This window comes from Centroberyx affinis, unplaced genomic scaffold (genome assembly GCF_046629955.1).
Source record: "Centroberyx affinis isolate AG114_WGS23_722 - 3 ecotype Tasmania unplaced genomic scaffold, CSIRO-AGI_Caff_v1 ptg003492l_1, whole genome shotgun sequence".
NCBI classification, from domain to species: domain Eukaryota; kingdom Metazoa; phylum Chordata; class Actinopteri; order Beryciformes; family Berycidae; genus Centroberyx; species Centroberyx affinis.
The window spans coordinates 118,641-142,169 of record NW_027281447.1 but is presented as its reverse complement, the minus strand read 5'-3'; the positions used below and the strand labels follow the sequence as shown (position 1 = coordinate 142,169).

The 23,529-nt window shown below is 42.6% G+C and overlaps 3 protein-coding genes across 5 annotated transcripts; 2 read left to right on the top strand and 1 right to left on the bottom strand.

The window, feature by feature from the left end:
• The first annotated feature begins 681 nt into the window (after nt 1-681).
• Nucleotides 682-9,792, top strand: mazb (MYC-associated zinc finger protein b (purine-binding transcription factor)). 2 transcript variants are annotated; one of them, XM_071539698.1, is made up of 9 exons: nt 682-1,297; nt 1,487-1,637; nt 1,861-2,025; nt 2,077-2,138; nt 2,172-2,288; nt 2,931-3,178; nt 5,530-5,593; nt 6,337-6,508; nt 7,017-9,792. In XM_071539698.1, the coding sequence occupies exons 1-9, from the start codon at nt 1,265-1,267 to the stop codon at nt 7,358-7,360; spliced, it is 1,356 nt and encodes a 451-aa protein (XP_071395799.1). In that variant the 5' UTR covers nt 682-1,264; the 3' UTR covers nt 7,361-9,792. The 2 variants fall into 2 exon arrangements, with proteins under 2 accessions (XP_071395799.1, XP_071395800.1); XM_071539699.1 differs by lacking the exons at nt 2,077-2,138; nt 2,172-2,288 and having other exon boundaries at nt 1,861-1,967.
• A 2,719-nt stretch (nt 9,793-12,511) lies between these two features.
• On the top strand, nt 12,512-20,261 carry tlcd3bb (TLC domain containing 3Bb). The gene is made up of 7 exons (XM_071539697.1): nt 12,512-12,902; nt 14,398-14,598; nt 15,000-15,083; nt 15,703-15,928; nt 16,710-16,805; nt 17,828-17,937; nt 18,142-20,261. Exons 2-7 carry the CDS (start codon nt 14,474-14,476, stop codon nt 18,407-18,409), a joined length of 909 nt encoding a protein of 302 aa, XP_071395798.1. The 5' UTR covers nt 12,512-12,902; nt 14,398-14,473; the 3' UTR covers nt 18,410-20,261.
• Nucleotides 20,262-20,938: 677 nt separating this feature from the next.
• Nucleotides 20,939-23,127, bottom strand: pagr1 (PAXIP1 associated glutamate-rich protein 1). Of its 2 annotated transcripts, none has more exons than XM_071539713.1 (5): nt 22,992-23,127; nt 22,510-22,704; nt 22,071-22,404; nt 21,848-21,936; nt 20,939-21,321 (listed from the first exon to the last, which is right to left on the bottom strand). In XM_071539713.1, the coding sequence occupies exons 2-5, from the start codon at nt 22,661-22,663 to the stop codon at nt 21,086-21,088; spliced, it is 813 nt and encodes a 270-aa protein (XP_071395814.1). In that variant the 5' UTR covers nt 22,664-22,704; nt 22,992-23,127; the 3' UTR covers nt 20,939-21,085. The 2 variants fall into 2 exon arrangements, with proteins under 2 accessions (XP_071395814.1, XP_071395815.1); XM_071539714.1 differs by having other exon boundaries at nt 22,510-22,701.
• Between the last annotated feature and the right edge of the window lie 402 nt (nt 23,128-23,529).

Here is a 23,529-nt window from a genome sequence, read left to right as displayed (position 1 = left end):
GTTTATATCAGCTCTTAAATAGGTGGGTAAACTTCTTTTCCGCACTATAAAAAGGTGGTTAAACTGGATTTATGCGGGTTTACATCCCTGGTCGTAGGCAGATGTACTCTAAATGGGTTAACAATCGTTCATATGAGGTGCAGACTATTTTCTGATCTATTGTCTGTGTATCCTGTGCTGCTATTCGTCCTGTGTACTATATTTGACTCTGACATCATTATTACAGGCTGCTGGGAGGATCTGTGCGCACCGCCCTTTAAGATGCGCTTGTCATTCGCCGTTAATGGAAAGTCACTCCGGCCTTTTTCTGCGGCGCAGGAAGGGGGGAAAAAAAACAGTGTGGCGCATTTTCTGTCGGCCGAAACTCCGCGAAGGAAGGGGGAGAGGATCCGCTCCGCCGAGGGAGGCGGAAATGAGAGGGGGGTGTCCAAAGAGGAAACCCCATCCCTTTAAGAGCAAGTGGGACATAGCGGTGCGAGAAAAGGAGAGGAGGGGGAGAAGAAAGAGGAATTAAAAAAGAAAAGGAAGAAAGAGACAGGGAGGGAGGAGGGAGAGCGGGCGATAAAAAAAGAAAGATGACATCCTCGCAGCTGAACGGCCGAGGTGGAGCGATAGGCTGCGGCCCGGCGAGAGCGCCGCTCGCCGGGGTCAGGGCTTGAATCCAACAGCGAGGCTTCGACAAACACCCGATTGGCCTATTGGGGGAAATCGGAAAAATAGATTCATAAATTAAAAAAAAGCATGAACTGCTATTCTATCGGATGCGTGTGTTATAACTCATACTTGTTCTTATGCGTAAAAATGCATTTATTTCACGTAGAATGTCTTATGTTTACTGCTAAAAAATAATACTGTAATAAGCGATTTTTTGGTTTTGGAAAGCATTTTTGTTGTGAGATATTGCGTTTTTTTGTATTATTACTGTTTGATCAATTAAACTTAGAAACCAAAGTCAAAGAGAAATAGGCCATTATTGGAACTGGCCTGCTCCACTACTGCCTGTGTACCGCAGCCTAGTCAACAGCTGCGTGAATTTTAATTGACAGCATTAGGCTACCTCAATGAGAAAAACATATTTTTACAAGCGAATTTCTTCAAGTTATTTTTCAAGAAAATCCAGAAGCCCGTCGTTTCTGCTGCAGGATAGGCGACTGTTTGCACCTCAATCGTCGGCGGGGCGATCAAAACCATGCAAAGGCTGTTCTCCTCGATCTCAATCAGGACTACTTAGCTGACTTTATAATCTCCATCGCTTTGGTGCAAAATGGATGCTGCTTGGAGCAATTTTCTCTTCCAGGTAGGCCTTAGCAGTCATAATTTGGCCTCTTTGTGGTCGTATTATGCTGCGCGCTTTTCTGAAGCAGCTCACTCATCTGTGTCCAGTATCCCTATCTAGCCTTAACGTCTTGTGTTACAACGTAGCACCTCAAGATAATGCTGTGACTTGTATTTACATTTGGTGATGGCCTTGTGCTTGCTTCTCCAGAATACTCCCACCCAAAACCAAGTGGAGGGGAGCCTCCAATCAGAGCTCATGCCAGTGCATACGAGTTCTCCTCAGACCCCACCCACAGAGCACATAGCACAGCCTCCCTCCACTGTGGACACTGCTGCTCTCAGTGAGGAACCCATGCCTGGTGAGGGAACCTGGAGTAGACTGAACACCTGTTGAATGCCTAAGGGGGATAAAAATATCACTTTATACCAATAATTTACTCTGAAAACATGTTTTTGCCTGCTTAAACCTCATGTTATACCTTGTTTATTGGAATGATTTTTGTCACATTATCTCCTTCTTGCTTGATTAATAATTCTGTGTCTCTCTCGTTTCGTTCTTTCTCCCGCCTTCCTCCGCCGCAGTGAAGCCAGTGTCTCGGCCGGCCCGTGTGCCCCACATCTGTGCCATCTGCAACAAGCAGTTCAAGAACAACTACAACCTGCGGCGACACCAGTCGGTCCACACCGGGGTACGCATGAAGGACAGGGCCAGAGAGCAGGCGGAGGGGGCAAAGGAGGGAGCGGCCGGCCAGGCGGCGGGGGCGGCGGCCCCGGCGGCGATGGCGGTGGGGGCCGGAGGGAGGGCGGAGAGGCACACGGTTCCCCTCTCCCTGCTCCACCTCTCCGCTCCTCCCCCTCTCGCCCCTCCCGGCGTGCTGGCGGGGGCCCAGCAGCCTCCCCTGGGTAGTCAGGATGGCGAAGGGGTTGCCATGCCGAACATAGTGGCTAGTGTTAACCCCCACGCTCCGCCTCCTGCTGCTGTCGTCATGGCCACTGGGGCGACAGTACAGGTGGGTCAGGGCCTTGTGGAGATGGCTGTCGTCCACCCCGAACATTCGAGAAACCTCTAGCGCGTTGTTCCTTAAACTGTCTGGTCTCGGGGATGGCTGAACCGTTTTCTTTGTCTTTTGGGGAACCTGAAAGCATTTATTTCGCCAGCTTCGGGGACCATTTGCATTAAAACTCTCATATACATTAAAACTAATATTAGAAAACGTCCATGGACCGCTTAATTCCATCCCAGTGTCCGGCACTAGTCCCCAGACTTGAGTTTGAGAAACACTGTGCTAGAAGCCCCTCCCCCCCCCACCCCCACGCTCCCCTGCATGTTCTCTGTAACTCAAGCAGTTGGAAGATAGAAACAGACTTGCGTTCAGTGGGAGGCGATCCATGCAACATGTGGAACAACAACTGTCGGGAATGTCTTGCGCAAGGGATGATGCACAACTTTTCGGCAGAAATTGTATTTATGTAATCGGGGGAAAATGTCTGCGAGTATTTGCATGGTTTTAACAGGAGATGGAAAAATGCTGGAATATTAGACGCTGAATGTAGTTCTAAACTCTTATGATTCTGAATACAACTCTAACTCAATATATTTCCCACCTAAACTCCGTGGTGTAAGTGTCTATCTGCCTGTCTTTCTGCCTCAGCGGCCAGCGAATCCCAACCCCAACCCGGTGAGGAAGAACCATGCCTGTGAGACGTGCGGGAAGGCCTTCCGTGACGTTTACCACCTCAACCGCCACCGGCTGTCCCACTCGGACGAGAAGCCCTTCTCCTGTCCCATCTGCCAGCAGCGCTTCAAGAGGAAGGACCGCATGAGCCACCATGTCCGCTCCCACCAGGGCGGGGTGGAAAAACCCTACGTCTGCCCCCACTGTGGCAAGGCTTTCTCCAGGTGAAAGTCTAATAACATTGCTGCAAGGATTGAGTTAGTGCAAGAGTGAGGAATGTTGCTCAGAATGTCTTTAAAGTCCACATGCGTAATGTCCGGAATTATACACAGTGCCTTCTCAAAATAGACAAGGGTTCTGGCAAGCTTATCTACCTTATGTCAGTCTTATCTAAATATTTGTGAACTTTCAATCCAAGCCATTGAAGGATAAATCAACCCTAAGACACTTTAACACTGTTTAAAAACAGCTATTGGCGATGTGAGATATTTCCAGTGCAGCTACAGTGAAGTTTGAAAGCAGAAAATATTTCAGCGATCTAAAACATCAACAGCAAACATCCGGGTTAGGTGTCAGCAAGGGCTTCTTTCTAGACTCATCAGAGAGAAATCCACCATAGAAGAGGCAGAGAGACCAATTTTTCCACTGACAGAAGCCTCAGTGGATCAGAATGCAAAACAGCCACAAGACATGTTGTGTTTTGAGCTAGGGGTGCGAACCAGTTTTTTCTCAACTGAAAAAACTGGTTCTCTTTATGTTATTGCTATTGCTATTGCTCTCTCCACCTAAACATGTAATCCACAGCTGAATGCAACAGGTTCAGGCCTGTTTTCTGGGGGTTGGTGAAAGTCATTCTGGGTAATGTAGGAAATCGCTAACTGAAGTAGAAGTAGACAAGTCAGGTTGAGGGAACGTGAGTAAATTACAACACTTCATCACAAAATACAGTTAGGCCCAGAAATATTTGGACAGCGACACAAGTTTTGTTATTTTAGCTGTTTACAAAAACATATTCAGGATACAGTTATATAATCAATATGGGCTTAAAGTGCAGACTCTCAGCTGTAATTTGAGAGTATTCACATCCAAATTGGAGGAAGGGTTTAGGAATTACAGCTCTTTAATATGTAGCCACCTCTTTTTCAAGGGACCAAAAGTAATTGGACAAATTAACATTACCATAAGTAAAATGTTCATTTTTAATATTTTGTTGAGAATCCTTTGCAGGCAATGACTGCCTGAAGTCTGGAACCCATGGACATCACCAAACGCTGGGTTTCCTCCTTTGTGATGCTTTGCCAGGCCTTTACTGCAGCTGTCTTCAGTTGTTTCTTGTTTGTGGGTCTTTCTGCCTTAAGTTTTGTCTTGAGCAAGTGAAGTGCATGCTCCATCGGGTTGAGATCTGGTGATTGACTCGGTCATTGCAGAATGTTCCACTTCTTTGCCTTAAAAAACTCCTGGGTTGCTTTCGCAGTATGTTTTGGGTCATTGTCCATCTGTACTGTGAAGCGCCGTCCGATCAACTTCGCTGCATTTGGCTGAATCTGAGCAGAAAGTATTTCCCTATACACTTCAGAATTCATCCGGCCGCTTCTGTCTTCTGTCACATCATCAGTAAACACTAGTGACCCAGTGCCATTGGAAGCCATGCATGCCCATGCCATCACACTGCCTCCACCATGTTTTACAGAAGATGTGGTGTGCTTTGGATCATGAGCTGTTCCAATTATTCTCCATACTTTCTTCTTCCCATCATTCTGGTACAGGTTGATCTTAGTCTCATCTGTCCAAAGAATGCTGTTCCAGAACTGGGCTGGCTTCTTCAGATGTTTTTTGGCAAAGTCTAATCTGGCCTTTCTATTTTTGAGGCTGGTTAATGGTTTGCACCTTGTGGTGAACCCTCTGTATTTACTCTCATTAAGTCTTCTCTTTATGGTAGACTTAGATACTGATACACCTACTTCCTGGAGAGTGTTCTTCACTTGGGTGGATGTTGTGAAGGGGTTTTTCTTCACCATGGAAAGGATCCTGGAAAGAGCCCATGCAGCCTTCTGAGTCAATTGTCCAATTACTTTTGGTCCCTTGAAAAAGAGGCTCAAAGGAGGAAACCCAGCGTTTGGTGATGTCCATGGGTTCCAGACTTCAGGCAGTCATTGCCTGCAAAGGATTCTCAACAAAGTATTAAAAATGAACATTTTACTTATGGTAATGTTAATTTGTCCAATTACTTTTGGTCCCTTGAAAAAGAGGCGGCTACATATTAAAGAGCTGTAATTCCTAAACCCTTCCTCCAATTTGTATGTGAATACTCTCAAATTACAGCTGAGAGTCTGCACTTTAAGCCCATATTGATTATATAACTGTATCCTGAATATGTTTTTGTAAACAGCTAAAATAACAAAACTTGTGTCACTGTCCAAATATTTCTGGGCCTAACTGTATCTCCTGGAATGCACTGAACATCATAAATTGATAATATCTAATAGTGTAAGGGTGGATTTTTCCTTTAACCATATTTTGAATTTTTAAATATGGATCACCTGTTCTAATATGTTGCATCCTTTCCTCTCCTCAGGCCGGACCATCTCAACAGTCACGTTAGACAGGTGCACTCCTCAGAGCGACCCTTCAAATGCCCGGTACTTGATATGTTTATACTATGTAACTTTGCATCCTTATGTGTGGCATGTTCATGTTAACGATGACTGTGTTTACATGCACACAGTAATCCAGATAATTTCCGGTTAAGGTCTTACTTGGTGTAGCATTTTTGTCTGTATCTTCATTTTTGTCTGTTAGTATCCCTGTTTACATGAATGAACAAGCATTCAGAATATTACCATGGAAATTGAATAGGATAAAGAACATAGCCTCAGTAAATCGGATGATGTCCACCTGGTATCTTATTGTAATTATATTATAATTGTTATGTTTACATTCACCAGCTCAAAACCAGAAACCTACTTGAGCATGACAAACGCGCACATACAGTATATACACTCTCAGTAATACTTTATGATGTGATTATTTTCCCTCTGTAGGTTTAACTGCATTACATTACTTGTGTGCAATTGTTGGGATTGCTTCTTGGTACATGCATTGGTACATGCATTTCAAACTATGAATTACAGTAAATTGTGATAGAGTGCACATATGTGTGTCATAGTTTGAATACAATCTGATCTGGTGAATATTGGTGAATTTCTGAATATTTCAGAATATTTTACAACTTCTATTTCTAAGGGGTTTGGATAAACTGGAGTTCTACTTTACTCCATGGTGACACTATTCTTCCTCTCATGTTCATTTTCTAACACTTATCAATGTCTTTCTTTTATGCATTTCTTAATAATCAATCATTTATCATTCTCTCTTCCTTCAGACCTGTGAGTCCAGCTTCGCTACAAAGGACCGCTTGCGTGCGCATATGATTCGTCACGAGGAGAAGGTCCCCTGCCACATCTGCGGCAAGCTCCTGTCTGCTGCTTACATCACAGATCACATGAGAGTGCACAACCAGTCGCAGCACCATGCCTGCCATCTCTGTAACCGCAGTGAGTGCCGATGCCTTGGATTGTTAGTTTATAGTATGTGCATAAAGGGTCTGTTTGAAAAGTAATGCAGGCACACAGTTTCTTGCTTTTTTTTCCTTTGGAGGCCAATCCTTGTGACTTAATTCTTTTGTTTGACTTTAAATTTCTAAATAAAATATTTTAATTTCTTACCCTTTACTTCACCTGAGTTACATGTGGGTGTCCTTCACTCATGCCACTCTTCTCTCCATAAGAAATGGAAAATAGCTAATAGATTTGGAAGCTGTGACATTAAGTGAAAGCAGAGGACTGTTTGCTAATAGTGTTTATTTGTCACTTGTTGCTTTGGTAGTAAATATTTGGCACTATTTTTGCTTGGAGCTTGCTTTGCCTTGGACCTCTCAATTATAAAACTCATTGTCACTTGCACACTCACCCCCTCCTCTCCTCTCCTCTCCTCTCCTCTCCCCTCCCCTCCTCTCCTCTCCTCTCCTCTCCTCTCCTCTCCTCTCCTCTCCTCTCTCATCAGGCTTCACCACACTGACGTACCTTCGCGTCCACGCCCAGAAGCACCACGGCCAGGAGTGGAAGGACAGCGCAGGGGGTTTTGGCGGCACAGCCTCTGGCGGCGTCCTCGTGTGCCACTTGTGCGGCGTCCACTGCAAGACACCGACCCAGCTCCAGGGCCACATGGGCACCCACAGCAATAGCCAGGGTGCCCCGAGCCCCGTCACCTCCAGCGGGGGGGCCGGCAGCTCTGTCTCTCTTAGCAACATGGTGACAGCACCCACCGTCTATGTCACTGGTAACGCAGTGGTGGACCTGCTAGTCACAGACTGCTCTAGCATTGCGGCACCGCAGCCCCACAGTTAGCGGTAGAGAGCTCAGCAATAATAACCTCAGTCCCTTAACAGAGGGCAAGGTTAGAGAAGGGTGAAGTTACTTGTAGATGCTGATCCGGTTTCAGTTTTGTAATATCCCCACTACTAGGTATGGTTAGGATTAAAGGTGGGGGAGATAATCGCCAGTCAGCGCTCAAGGGCAACGTCACCTCAGAGCTGCAAAGGCTGGGGTGTCAGGAAAAATAAGGAGAAACAGGAAGAGCTACATTACCAGAGCACTGAAGACACACGGTGCTCGGTGACGTTCAAGTCAGGCAAAGAGGGACTTTTACGGCTACAGCAGGTTCATTGACGCTAACAACGACAAATATGGATGTGTCATCCAAATCTTCCTGAACGCTTTCATGCTTTTAAGACTCCAATGAAACTGTGGTGTTGTGAGCATCTACTGTATCACTCTCCCCTCTCTCTCTCTCTCTCTCTCTCTCTCTCTCTCCCCTCTCCTTCTATTCAACCCTGGCATTGGCTACTCTCTGCAAGTGCACCAAGTACTGTATATCTCACACCAGCTCTGATCTTACCTCCATTTTGCAGCTCACTTTCTGAGAATCCAAATGGCTTGCGTTAAGAAGTAGTAGGGGTGAGAATTGCTCTCGGAAAATATGATTAAGGCTAAGCGTGTAAAAAATAAAACACACTAGAGGATAAGAGAGTGTGGATGGGAGTGTGCAAGTCGGGGCTGCTCCAGCATGTTAGCCTGCTAGCTTGTTTGTTGACAAAACTAAAAACTGAATTTGATTTCGCCAAGCTGTAATGTTAGTTTATTAAGTCTCAAGAGGGCTGTTTGTAGACCGGGACAGAAGACCATACATGTTGTGGTCGTTATGGAGTCGTGGGATGTACTTCTTCATTTGTTTCTTAAAGGTACAGAGATAAAAATAGTTATGTTCAGGAGTGTCGAGCACCTTAAATTGTTATCGTTTGATTCAGTTAGGATCAAAATGGGTTTGGAATTCAAAATGGAAATCAAAATGGGTTTGAGATTTCTTGGATTTTCTTGCTCTGAGTCTTCCTCTGGGTCTGGCCATTTTTAACAAACAATGAAACAGAAAAAAACTCATTACTGCTAATCAACACTTAAGCTTCTGACATGGCAATTCTTGCGCCTGAAAACTACCTTTTGCATGAAAGCAAGCTAGCTAAGTCATGCTTATAATTAGGGAGCTGTCATGACAAAAGAAAGTTTTAGCAGTTCCATTAAGTTAGTTGGCTGTAAACAATAATATTTATGAAAGTCAAGTGTTGATTTTATTCAAAGAACTTTAACATTGTTGGCCATTTATTTGATTGTAACTGTCATTGCCATAGTCCTTTGTTTTCTTCTATGTACCAGTCCATTGTGTGAAACTTATGCATTAGATTTAGTCATTTAACACTATGTATAGCACATAGCGTTCTGAACGCAAGTCATTATCGCTCTCCATGAATCATGTGAAGAATGGTCACTTGTCCCTTGGATATTTTTGGTTACTTTGAGTTATATTGTGATCGATGTGTGGTGTCAGGAAAGGGCTTGTAAAGTCATAGGTCAGGTAGATCAGTATATATAGGGGGTTCCAAGTTCGACAACACCACTTGGTATGCTGTAAACAAATCCTGGTTTTGTACTGGAGTGCTTCGTTTTTCAGTTTTGTGTTGATATGTTATCTTGAAATTTGTAGAGTTGTTTCTTTTTTGGAGATTTGTTCTTCCTGTTGAGAAAAGTAGTGATTTATTAAGAGTTAATTTTAGGTTTTCTCCATTACACTAAGAAAAAAATAATACCTCTACTCTAGGATCCTGTACAGCTCTTGCGATACATCTTAATGCCTTATCGTACTCAACTGCATTTTAATTCTTTTATTATGAAATATTTTAAATCTTAGTCATGGATTCATTAAGAATATTAATGGGATGTATTTATATTTATATTTTTATATTTCTCAACAGTATGCATGTCTATAAACAGTTGTTAGAGCAAAAAAAATCAATGATGCTTACTACAGTCATAAATATTATGTTATTTTGTAGATGAAGTAGAGATCATGTTATTATTTTGTAATTTGGACAATTTAAAGTAAAATGAGTAAACAGACAGGGTGTTGTGTGCTCATTTGTTCACCTACTTTGGTAGAAACACACTTCACACAGTACAGGCTGTACTCTACCAGCTCCAATCCATTGGTGCACAAACCAGTTCATAGGCAGTCATCCCTTCTAGATTAAACAGATAGATTAAAGGAAAAATCCACCATAAAACACACTGTTTGCAAACAGCTGTTTGCAATTTACCTTGCATTTCTGGGCCCATTTTGTTGTCTGGTGGTGTATTTTTCTTATTCATGTGGATAACTGGACAAACGTAGAAAAGTGACTTCATGTAGCGATATTTCCAATGCAGCTACAATGGAGTTTGATAGATGTTTTGGTGTTGAGATTCACTATTTTGCACCGACATTCAACAATCATACAGGGAGAAATCCATTGTCTCCATCTACATTAGCCTCAATAGACCATAATGCAACGCAGTGACAAGACATGCTGCATTTTGAGGGCCGCAACTCTCACTTTTTCTTGACTGGAAAAACTCGCTCTTTCTCTTACTATACTATCGACGTTGCTATTGCTCTCTCCACCTACACATACACAGCACAGCTGAATGCAACAAGTTCAGGCCTGTTTTCTGAGGATTGTCGCCAGTCATTCTGGGAAAAGCAGGAAATCACTAACAGAAGTAGACAGGCAGATTGAGTACATTACAATACCTCCTGGAATGCATTGAACATCATAAATTGATAATACATAACGGTGGATTTTTCTTTTACTTGTCCATGGACCACTTCACAGCCACTCTGTTTCAACTGTGGCATAGCTGTTTTCATGTTGTAGTAATTTATGGCTAATGTATCTAAACATTTTGAGACACACTTGAGACAAGACTACTGAGGACAACTAATGTGTTTTCCACTTCAGCTGTCAGGTGATTTGGTTAGAAAGATATTTGCCAATTGGCTCATGGAGTGGATCTGCATCAATGGCAAAATTAGGAATGAACTGATGGTAAATCCAAGACAGTTTTCATTTGCTTCTTTGTTTGAGATTGGAGTCATGTAATGATTGTGTCAATCCCCCTTAACTGGGGCATCACATTCCCTCCTCCCATGGTTTCATCACTGGACAACAAAATCATCTAGATGGCTCTTCCAGTCAACACTATGGATGACGATATCGTCTGGCAGCATACTCCCGATGGGGCTACACAGTCTTGTTTATGATTCACTGGGAGGATCCAATAATGGGATAATCTATAAATACAGAGAGAAGGCCGTCTTTTCCTTCGACTGGGTTGGGTGCTTGCCATCATAATTTGAATTTTTGGACACTGATGAAAGCGGCTGGTCCCAGTTTGGGCATGGGATAAGCATTAAACAATGAAATCTAATAAAACTTACAGAAATCATTACAAAGCCAAGGTATTCTGTGAGGCTTGGGCACTAACACAGTGGGGCTGCACCATGAACTGTGGGGTCTAACTCCTAACTCCAAGATTGTCCTGACATCAGCTCTTATGGCTCCCCATCAAGACTCAGGTACGCTGTATGGTTAGAGTCTCACACTAACCCATCAAATGTACACTCACTTCTAAGTTGAAGCAGCCCCGCTTTTCTTGACTTGGATCCTTTTTCAGTTGGATTGCTGGTTAGAAGAGGATTCATGATTTGAGATTCATTGGGGACAAGTGAGAAAACCATGTTTAGAGGTATTGTATAAATATTCAAAAAAATGGCCATGGAATGTGGTCTACATGTATTTTGGCCATTGGAAATACATTTTCTTCCTACTTGTTGGCAATATAGGCTATCTGCAAGTACAACCAAAATGTGTTAGACCTAGGTGTGCTTTTCAAACTGAGAGAATAGAGAAACAGATACAGTTTATAAAGGGACATTGCAAACGCACCTGAAAAGCGATGAGCTAAAAGGGGCAAAACCAGTATTTCCAAACTCTGTCCCCTCTGCTTTTAAGAATCACATGGAAAAGATCACATCTGTAGGTTCTCTTTATAAATTGGTAACTTTTACTGTGATTACATTTTAAATTAGCTACTCAGAGAGATTTTTACACCAGCAATTTTACCTCTACTTAAGTAAAACTTCAGCAAAGTAACAATACTTCTACTTGAGTAGGATATCCGGTACTTATTCCACTCCTGTTGAGCACTAGCTTTAACTTTGTAGGATAATAGCCAATAATGTATGTGATTAAAAGTCAGGAACATTTGACAATGTGTGTATGTATGAGGTAATGTTTGCACAGAGAATAGCATGTGTTACCTCTCTTCAAAAGCCTAAATTATTGTATTGTTTCCTTGAAAGGGTATGTAAGGGTATGCCACTGTGCAAACCTCACCAAAAGTGAATTAATAAAAGCAATTTTTTCAAAAAACTTCTCCCCCTGTATCATTTCTGGGGAAGTGCCCTTTTACAGGTTTTGGCCCCTGTCCCAGAGTCTGTGCACAGCGCTGTAACAGGTTTAACATGGCCTAAAGACAAAGCCAGGTTACCTATTACTGCAAAGACTGAACAGAACTGTTTGTTAACATGCCAAAGGCCACTAAATATCAGCACCATGAGCCCACAAACATACCCAGGATCTCTGATATGTGCAGCTAAGGGCTGATAATTGATCAGTTTGTTTACAAACGTCTGTTCCGTCAGGCTAAAGGTCAAATTGGCAATCTATCTCAAAGATAAGCAGAAAAATAAGAATATGTAGGCAACTATCTAACTCTAAATCTCATATTTAAACTCAGATTTACAACTAATTTCTGAATTAAATACATAAATGCAGGGTCCTATTTCTTACAAATATAGTACATTATTTCAGAGTGGACATTACACAAACTATGAATGTGCAGCAAGCTAAATTATGTGGCCTTTATTCACTTTATTCATATAGACAGCCGACTAAACGTTTCCCCGCATAACATACAGCAAAAAGACAATCCAAACAACTGCAGTACAGTGGCTGGTGCAAATTTCTCCTCATCATGAGCTGCTGCTTGGACCTGTAGGATGGGAAGCAGCTTGCGCAGCAGTACAGTGTTGAGTCGACATTGCATCCTCCCGTCTGCTAGGCTGACTGGCAGCAGCATCTTGCCGGTGTTGTGAGACATAACGTTAGCTGACGAGTGCTAGCTACCCTTGACACCTCGATGGGATTTGTGTCCTTGTATTTTGTCAGTTTACAGTCAGTGTCCAGGACTTAATTGTTTTAGTTGTTAGCTTACGTTGGCTAGATAGCAAGCTAGTGCATAGATAGCCCAATCACCGATACCAAGCTGCCCTCGCGTAGACTTCGATCTAACTTGCTGCAAGCTAGCGCTAGCTCGCTGCTGCTACACTTCAGACATTGTGGCCACATAAACATGCGGATCATCGAGGCGGAGACCCCTGGGACATCTCTAACGTTAAACGCTTACTGCAGGACACGAGTTTCGACTAGCCGTTGACTGGACTCTGCAGAATCTCTATGTAAATGTTTCGTAAGACTTTTCATTCATTTGAACCGATGTAAACTCCAATCTGTTAGCCTAGCCAGCTAGCATGGTTAAGCCTTCACGGGCAGTTAGCTTAGCTGCTATTGCTAACAGATACAAACGAATAACAAGCTAACAAAAATCAATCAACGTTAACGTAGCGTTGCCTTACGGGTGACCAAATGTGGTTAATGCCACATTAAATCGATAACTGTCGTTTCATGCCTGACGGTATTTTGCTATGGTTACTGGGACTTGGTTAACACTAACTGCTCGCTAACCAACGTTAGCTAGTTAGCTGACTAACGGACATGTTAGCTAGTAGCTCCCGTTAGCTAAGGTCGTCCGCGTTATTGTTAGCAGGCGCGGCTACAACGCAAACTGTTTGGCGTGCTTACCTAGGCGAGGGTAGGCACATCATGTTAGCGATTAACACTAGCAACACTGTTTGTATCCCTTCTCACTCCCTAAACGCTAACATTGAGTGTTTTACATACAAGTTGACCCACTTCCACGTGCTAACAAGTTGGCAACCAAGTTAACAGCTGGTTTGGTTTACGTTAAGTTACCTGTGCGCTAGCGAGTTAATTGACGTTATTGTTAGCCTAATTATCTAGTGTGTTTGATGGATAACGTCGTTAGCTAACGTTGTTAAGACTGACATGTGTGTTGTACGACCACAATTCATAGTGACCCAGCCAGCATCATCTTGGCTACTAGCGAGCTAATATATCTTGATATGTCAACTTTAGGGCAGTCTCAATTAACGTTAACTTCCAATCATTTCCAAGTTGGCTTTTTAGCTAGCTAACTGGCACAGCTTGGCCAATAACTCGTTTGCCAGATAAGTAGACTATATTAGCTTCATACCATTGCTGCCACTAGCTATCGACGGTGTAGCCAGCAGCCCATGCCTGTATCGATATCTACGACGTTCAGGATTTTAAGATAGCGCAATGCGTATTTTGCTAATGGACCTCAACTTTATAATGAGTCAGCTAGTCTAGTGTAAGCAAACTGCATAACCGTATGAAACCATCACATGCTTGCCTTAGGCCTAAACGGGATAGTGAATAAGGCTTACAATGACCTTAGATGGCTACAGCAGCATGTTGCACAAACGGCCTTCTCATCTGATATTTAGTCCCAGCCACTGTACTCTGCACTTAGCCTCATTACTACCATTCACATGCATAGTCCTCTTCCACCTTTTGTTAATTCAACAAATGCCCTCTTCTGCACACTGTGCCAGGGCTATTTTTGTATAGACACTCCCTTCCCTCTTTCCCACTTCATCTTCATTGTGCCTGTGGCTAGACTTTTCTATAAGGGAATGCTGGAATACAGTGTTACGTATGCTGGACTCAGATGTTATTAAAGGACGTAAAGTGTTTCAGTGTATTATCCCAGTAAGTGCATCAGAATGAATACAGATGGGATTCACCACCAGCAAGCTCTTTGAACTGTTTGATGCTTTATATTTTTCACAGAGGGGAATAAGCAACAGATCTCAAGGACCAGATTGCCCGCTGAACTTCTTGCCTCTCAGACAGATCGCCAGGGACCATGCTGACCATCCTAGCTGCTGGGTCTGTGTTCTTTCCAGGCCTTTTCATGCTGTCCAAACAATGCCTGAAGTACATCCCAGCACTGAGGTGGAGCGAAGGAGATGCAGTCATTGTATCTGCAAGGTGAGGCACTTTCGTCTAATGCAGGTTCATGTTTTCTGTGTGGCTTGGCATGTGTGAGCTCCGCATGGATGCAAGCGTGTTGTCTGTGTACCCTGGCGTTCATGCTTCATGACAACCGTGTGCCTGGAAACTCCAGGACTTTAGTGGTGCTGTAGGAAAAATCAGCTGTCCAACCACCACCAGAAGGAAAAAATAATACACTGTAATCGGCAAGTGGCACCGGTTCCTCTTTGTTAAACTAATCCTTGACGGATCTACGTAACTGCGGTGCCGTCTGTGTTGTCGTTTCAGCCGCAGTTACGCGCTACTTTTTTGCTACTTCTTACCTGATACTGTCCAATCATGATGCTGTAGACTGAGAAAAGCATCATCCCTTGTGTACTTGCATTCTATTTTCCCAGGTTGGTGTCCTCAGTTCAGGCAATCATGGCTTCTTCGGCTGGCTACATCATCGCTTCTTCCTGTGATGACATCATCGAGGACCAGTAAGTCCAGAAATGCTCATCACATCATATTCCATCCCATCTCTACCTGACTGTGCAGTACTGTCTGTTAATGTATGTGACAAAATCAGCAGTCAGGCATCTGTACTTTCCAAGTTTTTAAGATGGACTAAACAAAGACTCACCTTTTTTTTATTTTTTAGACATCTTTTTCATATAATAGGGAAATTAAAAAGCAAAAAAAAAATTTACCTTCATTTTTAACGCCTCAAGGCTTAGCCCAAAATGCCATGCGACTGTATGAGCAGTTATTATTTCAGCTGTCCGTATAGTTTTTCTTCTAAAATGTGCTGGTTGTAAATTTGGTTGAGATGAAAGTTCCCTTTTCTCTTTCATGGATTGCAAAGCGGGAAAGCTGACTATATTCTGTTTTGTTTTTTTTGTTTTGTTTTTTGGTCAGGGAGTTGTTACTGTACTGCTTTTCACAGATATTAAATTGTGTTTCAAATACGATATTGGATATATCCTGTGAGAGCTTGTGTTTGTGCCTGACTGCTTATAGGGAGCACTGTTTGAGTGAATTCATTGCTAAGCATATTTGGGATGGAATCAATTTTTTTCTTTCTATACTAAAAGCAGGCTTCTACTCCTCTCTACCCAGGCATTGGCTGACTAGCGCTTACATCCTGTTTGCCGTCCCCTACTTTGTATACGATATCTACGCAATGTTCATGTGCTACTGGTACAAGCTACGGGTCAAAGGTCACGAGGAGGCCTCGGCAGCACCTCAGCACATGGGCTCAGCACTGACCAGCTACTTGCGTCGCGAGTTCCTCATGGTGCTACACCACGTTGTCATGGTCACCGTCTGCTTCCCTGTCTCTGTGGTAACTGTCACATATAACTGTGCTCATGCTAGTGGGTTGAGATTTGAGGATGGGTGGGGAAAAGTATAGTACTGCATTATCAATATGTTGATGCCCACTCTTAAATGTTCTTCTTTCAGTATTGCAAGTTTGAAGGTATTGCAGAATATTAACATATGCAATATTATTGTATGATGAGCTCTATAGTGACTCCTTTTCTGAGAGTTTAGTCTTCATAATCCTTATTTACTTATTAACCCAGGGTATCTGCGGGGCCTTAAAAAAACTGAAAGTCTTAAATTATCTAAATTTAAGGCCTTAAAATGTGTATAAAAATGTCTTAAAAATAAAACAGTTAGAGGTCTTATTTTTTCACCATGTAATGATAGGTTTCTTAGATTAATCCCGAAAAAGGTTAGTAGTATAATACACATCTTATCTGCTTTACTAAATGCAATTGGACTTTATGTCCCATAACAATTAATTCCTGTTGTCCTTTTTCTTATTCTGCCCATGTATATCTTCACAACTTTCATTAGCTATGATCAATCAGAAATTGTCTGGTTTTGACAGATTTGTTTCTTTATTTTGGTTTTAAAATCGGTCTTAAGATCAATCCCAGGTAGCATTAAAAGGGGCTTAAAAAGTCTTTTGAAAATTTGGCTTTCTGAAACCCGCAGATATCCTGTAACCCCACTTTGATTTTTTTTTTTCTTGTAAAAAAAACAAACAAACACATGCAACGGAAGGAAAAGTGTGATGCTGTTCTTGACAGTTTGTCTCCCTCTTTTTCTCTCGTTAGTTTTGGCGGCAAGGAAAGGGAGATTACTTCCAGGGTGTAATGTTCATGGCTGAGCTCAGCACTCCATCTGTCTGCCTGGGGAAAATCCTCATCCAGGTAACTGTCTTTGTTCGGCCTCAAAGGAGATTTGAGTATGTGTGCATGTGCTTGTGTCACACTAAAGTTCTTCTGCACTCTCCACCTCTTTTGTTTTTCTTTTTATTGTATGGAGAAGACATTTCTGGTCATTCCCAGCATGCAGCTTGTTCATGTGCATCAGCTCGCGTCGGCTGTGTCTTATGGTGTCTTATGATCAGCATTGTCTGACACATCTCGGTTTCATTGGTAACACAATTTGCTTGAATACGCTTAGGAGCTGCGTAGCCTCTGTATGTGTGTTTGAGGTCTGTGTGTGTGTGTGTATGTATGTAGAATCTGTCAGTGTCTGGGTGATGGTTGCCCCTGCAGCGCTTTCTGCTCTTCCCCCATCTGAGGCTCCCACAGCTGTTAGCATCTGAATATAGCCCATAGTATTTAGACTGGATATTCAGCAGATACAATATCAGTCTCTCCTCCTCACCCTCTATCATTCAGCACCCCACCCCTCCCTTCCCCTCCCCTGCCCTCCTTGACAACCATGCATGTGGCCATGATAAACGACACTGGGCTAAAAGCTGTGGCCTCACAGAGCTGTCCTCTCATCCCCATAGACTTTAAAAAAAAAAAAACCCACAAACAATAGAGTTCTCATTGGTGGGATGTGTTGCCGTGCAATTCTGGGATATGAGATGAGTGAATGAGGGAGAGGAAAACCTTTTAAGTAAACCTGTGTAAGCATGTCCTCAGTGTTATCTCACTGAAGCAGGCTGGCTGTCCCAGATAAAAGCCTAGTCAGCTGGTGTAAACAAATGAGAATGTAAAAAGTGACTGCTCCATTGACACACTGTCCTGCAGCCTCTCATAGAATTCAACCAGCGTCCATCCAGCAGCATGACATACATTGCCCTCCATCTCCACTTGTTCCGTTCATGCAAATGTAGTGCTGGATTAACTCTTCAGCTTTCACCAATCTATACTGCTTGCTTTTTTTTCTTCTCCCTCTATCTCGACCTCTCCTTCTGTTTTTTTTCCCCTCTCAGTACAAACAGCAACATACTCTCCTGCACAAAGTGAATGGGGCTCTTATGCTGATCACTTTTTTCATCTGTCGAGTCCTCCTCTTCCCTTACCTCTACTACGCCTATGGCAGGTATGTCTTTCTTTCCATCTTTCTTTCACGCTCTGCGGTCTTGCTGAGCTCGGGTCAGTAACGTGCACAGCCACATGGTGTCTATCTTGGATTATTGAAATGGGGTTCAGAAAGCATGTTTGTAATCCTCTCAGCTCTATGTGAAGCAGCCATTTTTATCCTCCATGAGTCTGTTTTCTCATGTCTCCCTCCGCTTGGCTCCAGGTATGCGTCGATTCCATTCCACATGGTTCCCCTGTCGGTGCCCTGGCACTGTAACCTCGGCGCTGCCCTGCTCATGGCCCCCCAGGTCTATTGGTTCTCCCTCATCTGCAGGGGCGCCCTGCGGCTCTTCACGGGCTCCTCTCGCTCCCGGAGACCGCCCGCAACCACTGCTGCTGCCAAGGAGGCCCAGACGGACGGCCACGCACTGCCCCAGCCTGCCAACGGCTACAGCACGCGTTCCACAGAGCCAGATTCGGCCACTCACTGAGAAGAGTGGAAGGGAGGGTGGGGAGGGAAGGAGGGAGAATGTACCAATGAGTATGTAAAGGAAAGAAAGGTATGAGGGAATGGTGAGACTTGAAACAAGTAGCAATATAGGAAAGCTACAGAGGACAGCCTCAACTGGTGTTTGAAGTCTTCGTGGCCAGAAGTCCAGACCTAAAAACGAAAGGATTTGAGGAATGGTGTATTCTGGCCACAAAGTACTTCAGCTTCGCAGTGTCTTGGAATCAAATGGAGTGTTAGCACACGTGATACATAAAGATGTCAGCAGACACTGTGACAGAGAGAAACATGCACTGAATTGAGAGAGCAATTTGCCTGGAAGTATAGTGAGCAAAGGCGGCGATTTCCCTCATGTAGATCAAATTCAATCCTGTCTGCCTCAAGGGTAGGGCAGCACAGGAAATAGGAATGTATTATATTGTATGTTAGTACATTTGCTGTAGATAGAAGGCCTAATTCAGCTTAGTAACAAAGAAGACTTAAAAAAAAAACATCCCGGCTAAGCAGTATTTTGACTTGTTAGTGTTTATTATCTGTATCCTCTATGTAGTCACTGTCACTCTAACAAAATGTAACCAACCCGCAGACTGACTCATCGTTAGAAAGGAGATAATCTCATAAGACTGTATTCTGCTGCCTTATCCCTTTTCCCGATTTTTTGCAAATTCTTTTCATTTTTATTTATTTTTATCCCCGGAGGAGAAGGGAGGGGCTTTTCTTGGACAGAAAATGTGACGGGTGTACATAGCCGATGTAAAATTGTCCTAATTTCCATGTCAGTATTAGGTTAATGTTGGTTTTTAGGTTACGTCTCTCATTTCTGCATCTAGTGTTTCTACAGACATTTTTCAACAGTAGTACAAGAAATATAACAGTTTATGTCAAGAAACATTTCACTGTTTTACAGACAAGTCTGCTTAATGTACACACAGTACCCCCAACCTTTATGGCAGTGTTTATTAATTCAGTGTAGATATGACTTTATTCCATTTACTGGTGTCACAAATTTGACTTGCAATGAAAAGCGTTTTCGCATTTGGCTTTAAAGGAGGTGATGGAAAATCGCAGTCACTTTAAAATGAATTTCCATGTATTGTAAGTTCCGTGCTGACATAATGTATTCTCAAAATATCCATATGATTGGCTGAAATAGTTCAGTAAAGGGTCCAGGAGGTTTTAGTATTTTAAGCAACACTAAGGGACTTCAAATGCAAAAGGAAACAAATGGAACAATACTCTTGTTGGGAAGCATTCACTTCAGGTTGACTTGCAGTGTATTTGTCCAAGGCAACTTATTCTGATGTTTATCATTTCTTTAAAATGTTTGTCTTTTATATCATTATTGAGTCTATGAATTGTATGAGCCTTTTACATTGTATGAATTGTTCCAATCATTGAGCCGTTTATTTGAGCCACTGGTTCTATGAACCTTTACCTAGTTACAAACTGGCTTATGTTTTTTTTTTTTTTTTTATTTAAGCAGGTTAAGAAAATAAAACTCAAAACAAGGCTCAGAAACCATCAAGACGGGGCAGTGTGTGCCAAAAAGACTGGACAATTGTGGGCATGTTGGTGAACACAGAACATCCATTCCCCTCTGTTCCATCAATTCATAGGTACTGCTTCTTGCCAATGCTAAAGCATTTCAACTGATGTACTGTATATTCCACAAAATGCTCGTTATTTATTTGTAAGTATTTATTTATTGTTTATTTATTTGGTTTATTTGTGGTTTTGAATGCATATTTATGCATACATATTATACTCTATGCTTCTGAGCCTTATGTGAAGGCTGTATTGTTACTCAAACTCTTAGCTAAAATATACTCCTCTGTCCTGAACCTGTCTGGAGTCTTGTCTTTTTTGGTGTTTGTTTATTTTATGTATTACAAACCTGTTTGAAGAATAAATCAACACTAAATCCATAGACTAAATCACATTGGGCACAACTACTGCTGCACTGTTCTCTATGGGTTGAAACTTTCAAGCATGTTGCACTTCTGCCTCCCCCTTAATCAGCAATGTCAAAGTAGGTGTTTTACTAAAGTTTCAACCCATAGAGAGCAGTGCAGCAGCAATTTTCTGCCCAATGGGATTTAGTGATTCGTTGATTTTCTAACTTTGAAATCATACTACAGCAGATCCTGATGTGTACGTGCATCAGCACTCCAAAGGGAGAACTGAACCACTAGAGGGAGTAAGAAGCCATGACTCCACACAGTAATTTTAAATCTTCAGTAACCGTCACATCATTTGGAAGATCTGCTTCCTGAATGATAAGTGAACTGATCTCAACCCCAAGTGATGCTCTGGTTATTGCATATTATGAAATGGCTTTCAGCTGAAATAAAGAGTTTTAAATGAGCAGTTTTAGAACATGAGTTCCACTCTTCATTCTGTAAATATGAAAGAACCAGGAGACACTGAGGACCAGCAGGGGTATGTGCAGTTTTCATCCCCACACCGTACATATGTTTGAATACATCAAATCAATTAACCACATTCACCAGGGTTAAAATGTTTATTACCATCATACAAAACACACATAGAAAACATACAAAAGTCCATTTACATATAAAATTCAAGTTTTGAGAAAGAGCCTCAGAACGCTCTTGGCCTTAGTTCCCTCTGGGCAAAGTCCTCATTTCTCTTTTCTACTTCAGTATCTCCTCTGTCTCGGGGAGAAGATGGTGTTGGGGTTGCTGTCCCGCTCCCTCTCCTTCTCCCGCTCTTTCTGGCTGTTGGGAGACAGCGCCTCCTCCAGCTTCTTCTCGCTCTTGAAGAGATCTCGCCCCGTACGCATGATGTGCTCCTCGATCTTCCGGTGGCGCTTCATGTCTGACAGCACCTTGTCTAGCCGGGCTTCCCTTTTCACAGAGGACCGGGCTGAAGATCCTGGAACAGAAAGAAATACATCAACTTGATTTCACAATAACCAACAACTGGTGCTGCACGATATTGACAAATAATCATATTGCGATTTAATTTATATTGCAGATTTTTCAATATTTTAGATTTTTCATCAAACATTTTTTTATATTTGCTATGTTTGAATACAACTGAATAGAGTTTTTTTTTTAATAATGCGCTATTTAATTTATAGGCCAGAAATTGGGCTTAGCACCAGAATATCATGTTTAGGAATCCATTTTAAGCAGCTACCACACTGATAAATAATTACAGCCTCTTCAGATTTGGAAATTGAAGTTGTTCATATTGCGATTTTTGTTTTTTTTCAATTAACTGTGCAACCCTACCACTAACCCATCACTTTTACTAGATACTACTACTTGATATGATCATGAAACCCAACGTTGAAGTAAAGTGAACATGCCCAGAAGTTATTTAGTTGATGAGTTGCAAGAATAAGTGTCATCAAATCTGAAAACTGTCACTTCCCAGGGGTTTCTGCCTGTCATACCTGGTGTTCTGCGCCTGTTGATGAAGGCGTTTTTCGGAGTGGCTTGCATTTGCTCCTCATCAAAGTCAAACTCTGTTGGAGTTGGAGGCCTGGGAAAAAAAAAAAGAAAGAATCAATTTCAAGAACCATGTTAGATCCACTGCCAGTACACAACCTCAAAATGCTTACTTCTGAAGTAAAATGATTGAGAAAAAGTCTTCAGCAACAAAGCATCAATACTCACTTGCGTTCTCTCTCCTCCCTCTCCCTTTCTTTCGCCGCCTCTTCCTCATCGTCTCTTTCAGGTGAGGGGGTCCGCTTGGGCGTGGGGGGCCTCCGAGGAAGGGGCACAAAGTTCAGTTCCAGCATCTCTCCTTTAGCAAGGAGCTCATAGAGTCTTTTGATCTCAGCAGGCGGCGGCATCCACATTTTGGGCTCCTCCATTTCCTCGTCGCTGTACGCAAGCTCCCATTCCCCGTCCTCTTCCACCGCCTGCTTTCCTTCTCCGCCATCCATCACTGTGTCTGCTCGAGTGTCCTCCTTGTGCTCCTCTCCTTCCATTGCATCTCTGTCCCCATCTGAGAAAGTGGCAAAGTCAGTTTATTAACTAAAGCTTTTGACTGACAGCAATAGGAATGATGGGACTAAGAAAGGATTAGTGGAGTGAGTTCTGTTGTTATTACCTTTTGCATCCTTGGATGTTGTGTCCTCGTCTGTTGCAGCTGCCATTTCAGTGTCCTGTTGCTGTTTATTGCCATCTTCCTCTTTCCCTGTGTCCCTCACACCCAGCGCCTCTATCCCCTCTCTCAGCGAAGAGTCTGCGGCCTCAGCCTGCATCCTTCCTACTGCTGCTGGCTAAGTTTATAGCCACAAGTCTGCTGAATAGAAGAAAATGCATCTTAGTAGGCTACAACACTGAAAGTACATGAGAATACTCTGTCAGAAAGCTAGCCAAGTGTAATTTCAGTTGTGAATGTTGCAATTCGTGAGCTACTAGCTTTATCTCAGTGTTAAAGAAAAGCCTAGTCATTAGTTGAGTAATAAGAAGTCAGCATAGCCACGTAATGAAATTTAACTTAACTAGCTAAAGTAACGTTAGGCCTAACCGTTAGCTATCTCTAAACAGCAAATTGCAGTAAACACTAGTGTCTAAAGTTATATTTACCGAGTGTCCAGTTTATCGTAGATCAGTGTTGTTGTAAATGTAATGTCAGATTATCTTCCCCACTGAATAAAATCACCAAAGCTCTCCATGAGACTTGCTAGGAATAATCAAAGAACACACAGACGTAAACATAGCGCCATTTTGGACTGAAGAACTGTGTGGCGATCTGCCCGGATTGTTGGAATATGTGCTTCCACCGATTATCCATCATGTGGATAGTCAAACGACGGCGCGACAGACGAGCTGTAGTCAACTTGCTTGTTATAGAGGTCTGTGTTTGGCATGACTTCCTGTGCAGCACTCAAGCGGACGCAGGACAACGTAAACCGGATGTTGGGCGGGGATTAAAGAGTATTTTCTTTACTATTCTCATTAATTGCTTATTTTAGATTTATTAAAATATATAATATGCGTTTGTATAGTATTAATATGTATTTTTAATGTTTGAGTACAGTTTGTTTGTTTTCTTAAAGGAGGGAGAATAAACATTGGACGTCAAATAGGCGCCAGCGTTTGAGTGACTCCTGATTGGTTAATG

Coding starts and splice junctions, on each gene's coding strand:
- mazb (XM_071539698.1), top strand. CDS start 1,265: ATGGATGCTGCTTGGAGCAATTTTCTCTTCCAG. Junction 1,638..1,860: donor CAGTGAGGAACCCATGCCTG/GTGAGGGAACCT, acceptor CCTCCGCCGCAG/TGAAGCCAGTGTCTCGGCCG. Junction 2,139..2,171: donor TCTCCGCTCCTCCCCCTCTC/GCCCCTCCCGGC, acceptor GGGGCCCAGCAG/CCTCCCCTGGGTAGTCAGGA.
- tlcd3bb (XM_071539697.1), top strand. CDS start 14,474: ATGCTGACCATCCTAGCTGCTGGGTCTGTGTTCTTTCCAGGCCTTTTC. Junction 14,599..14,999: donor GCAGTCATTGTATCTGCAAG/GTGAGGCACTTT, acceptor CTATTTTCCCAG/GTTGGTGTCCTCAGTTCAGG. Junction 15,929..16,709: donor TCTGCTTCCCTGTCTCTGTG/GTAACTGTCACA, acceptor TTCTCTCGTTAG/TTTTGGCGGCAAGGAAAGGG.
- pagr1 (XM_071539713.1), bottom strand. CDS start 22,663: ATGCAGGCTGAGGCCGCAGACTCTTCGCTGAGAGAGGGGATAGAGGCG. Junction 21,937..22,070: donor AGGGAGGAGAGAGAACGCAA/GTGAGTATTGAT, acceptor TTTTTTTCCCAG/GCCTCCAACTCCAACAGAGT. Junction 21,322..21,847: donor CAACAGGCGCAGAACACCAG/GTATGACAGGCA, acceptor TTTCTGTTCCAG/GATCTTCAGCCCGGTCCTCT.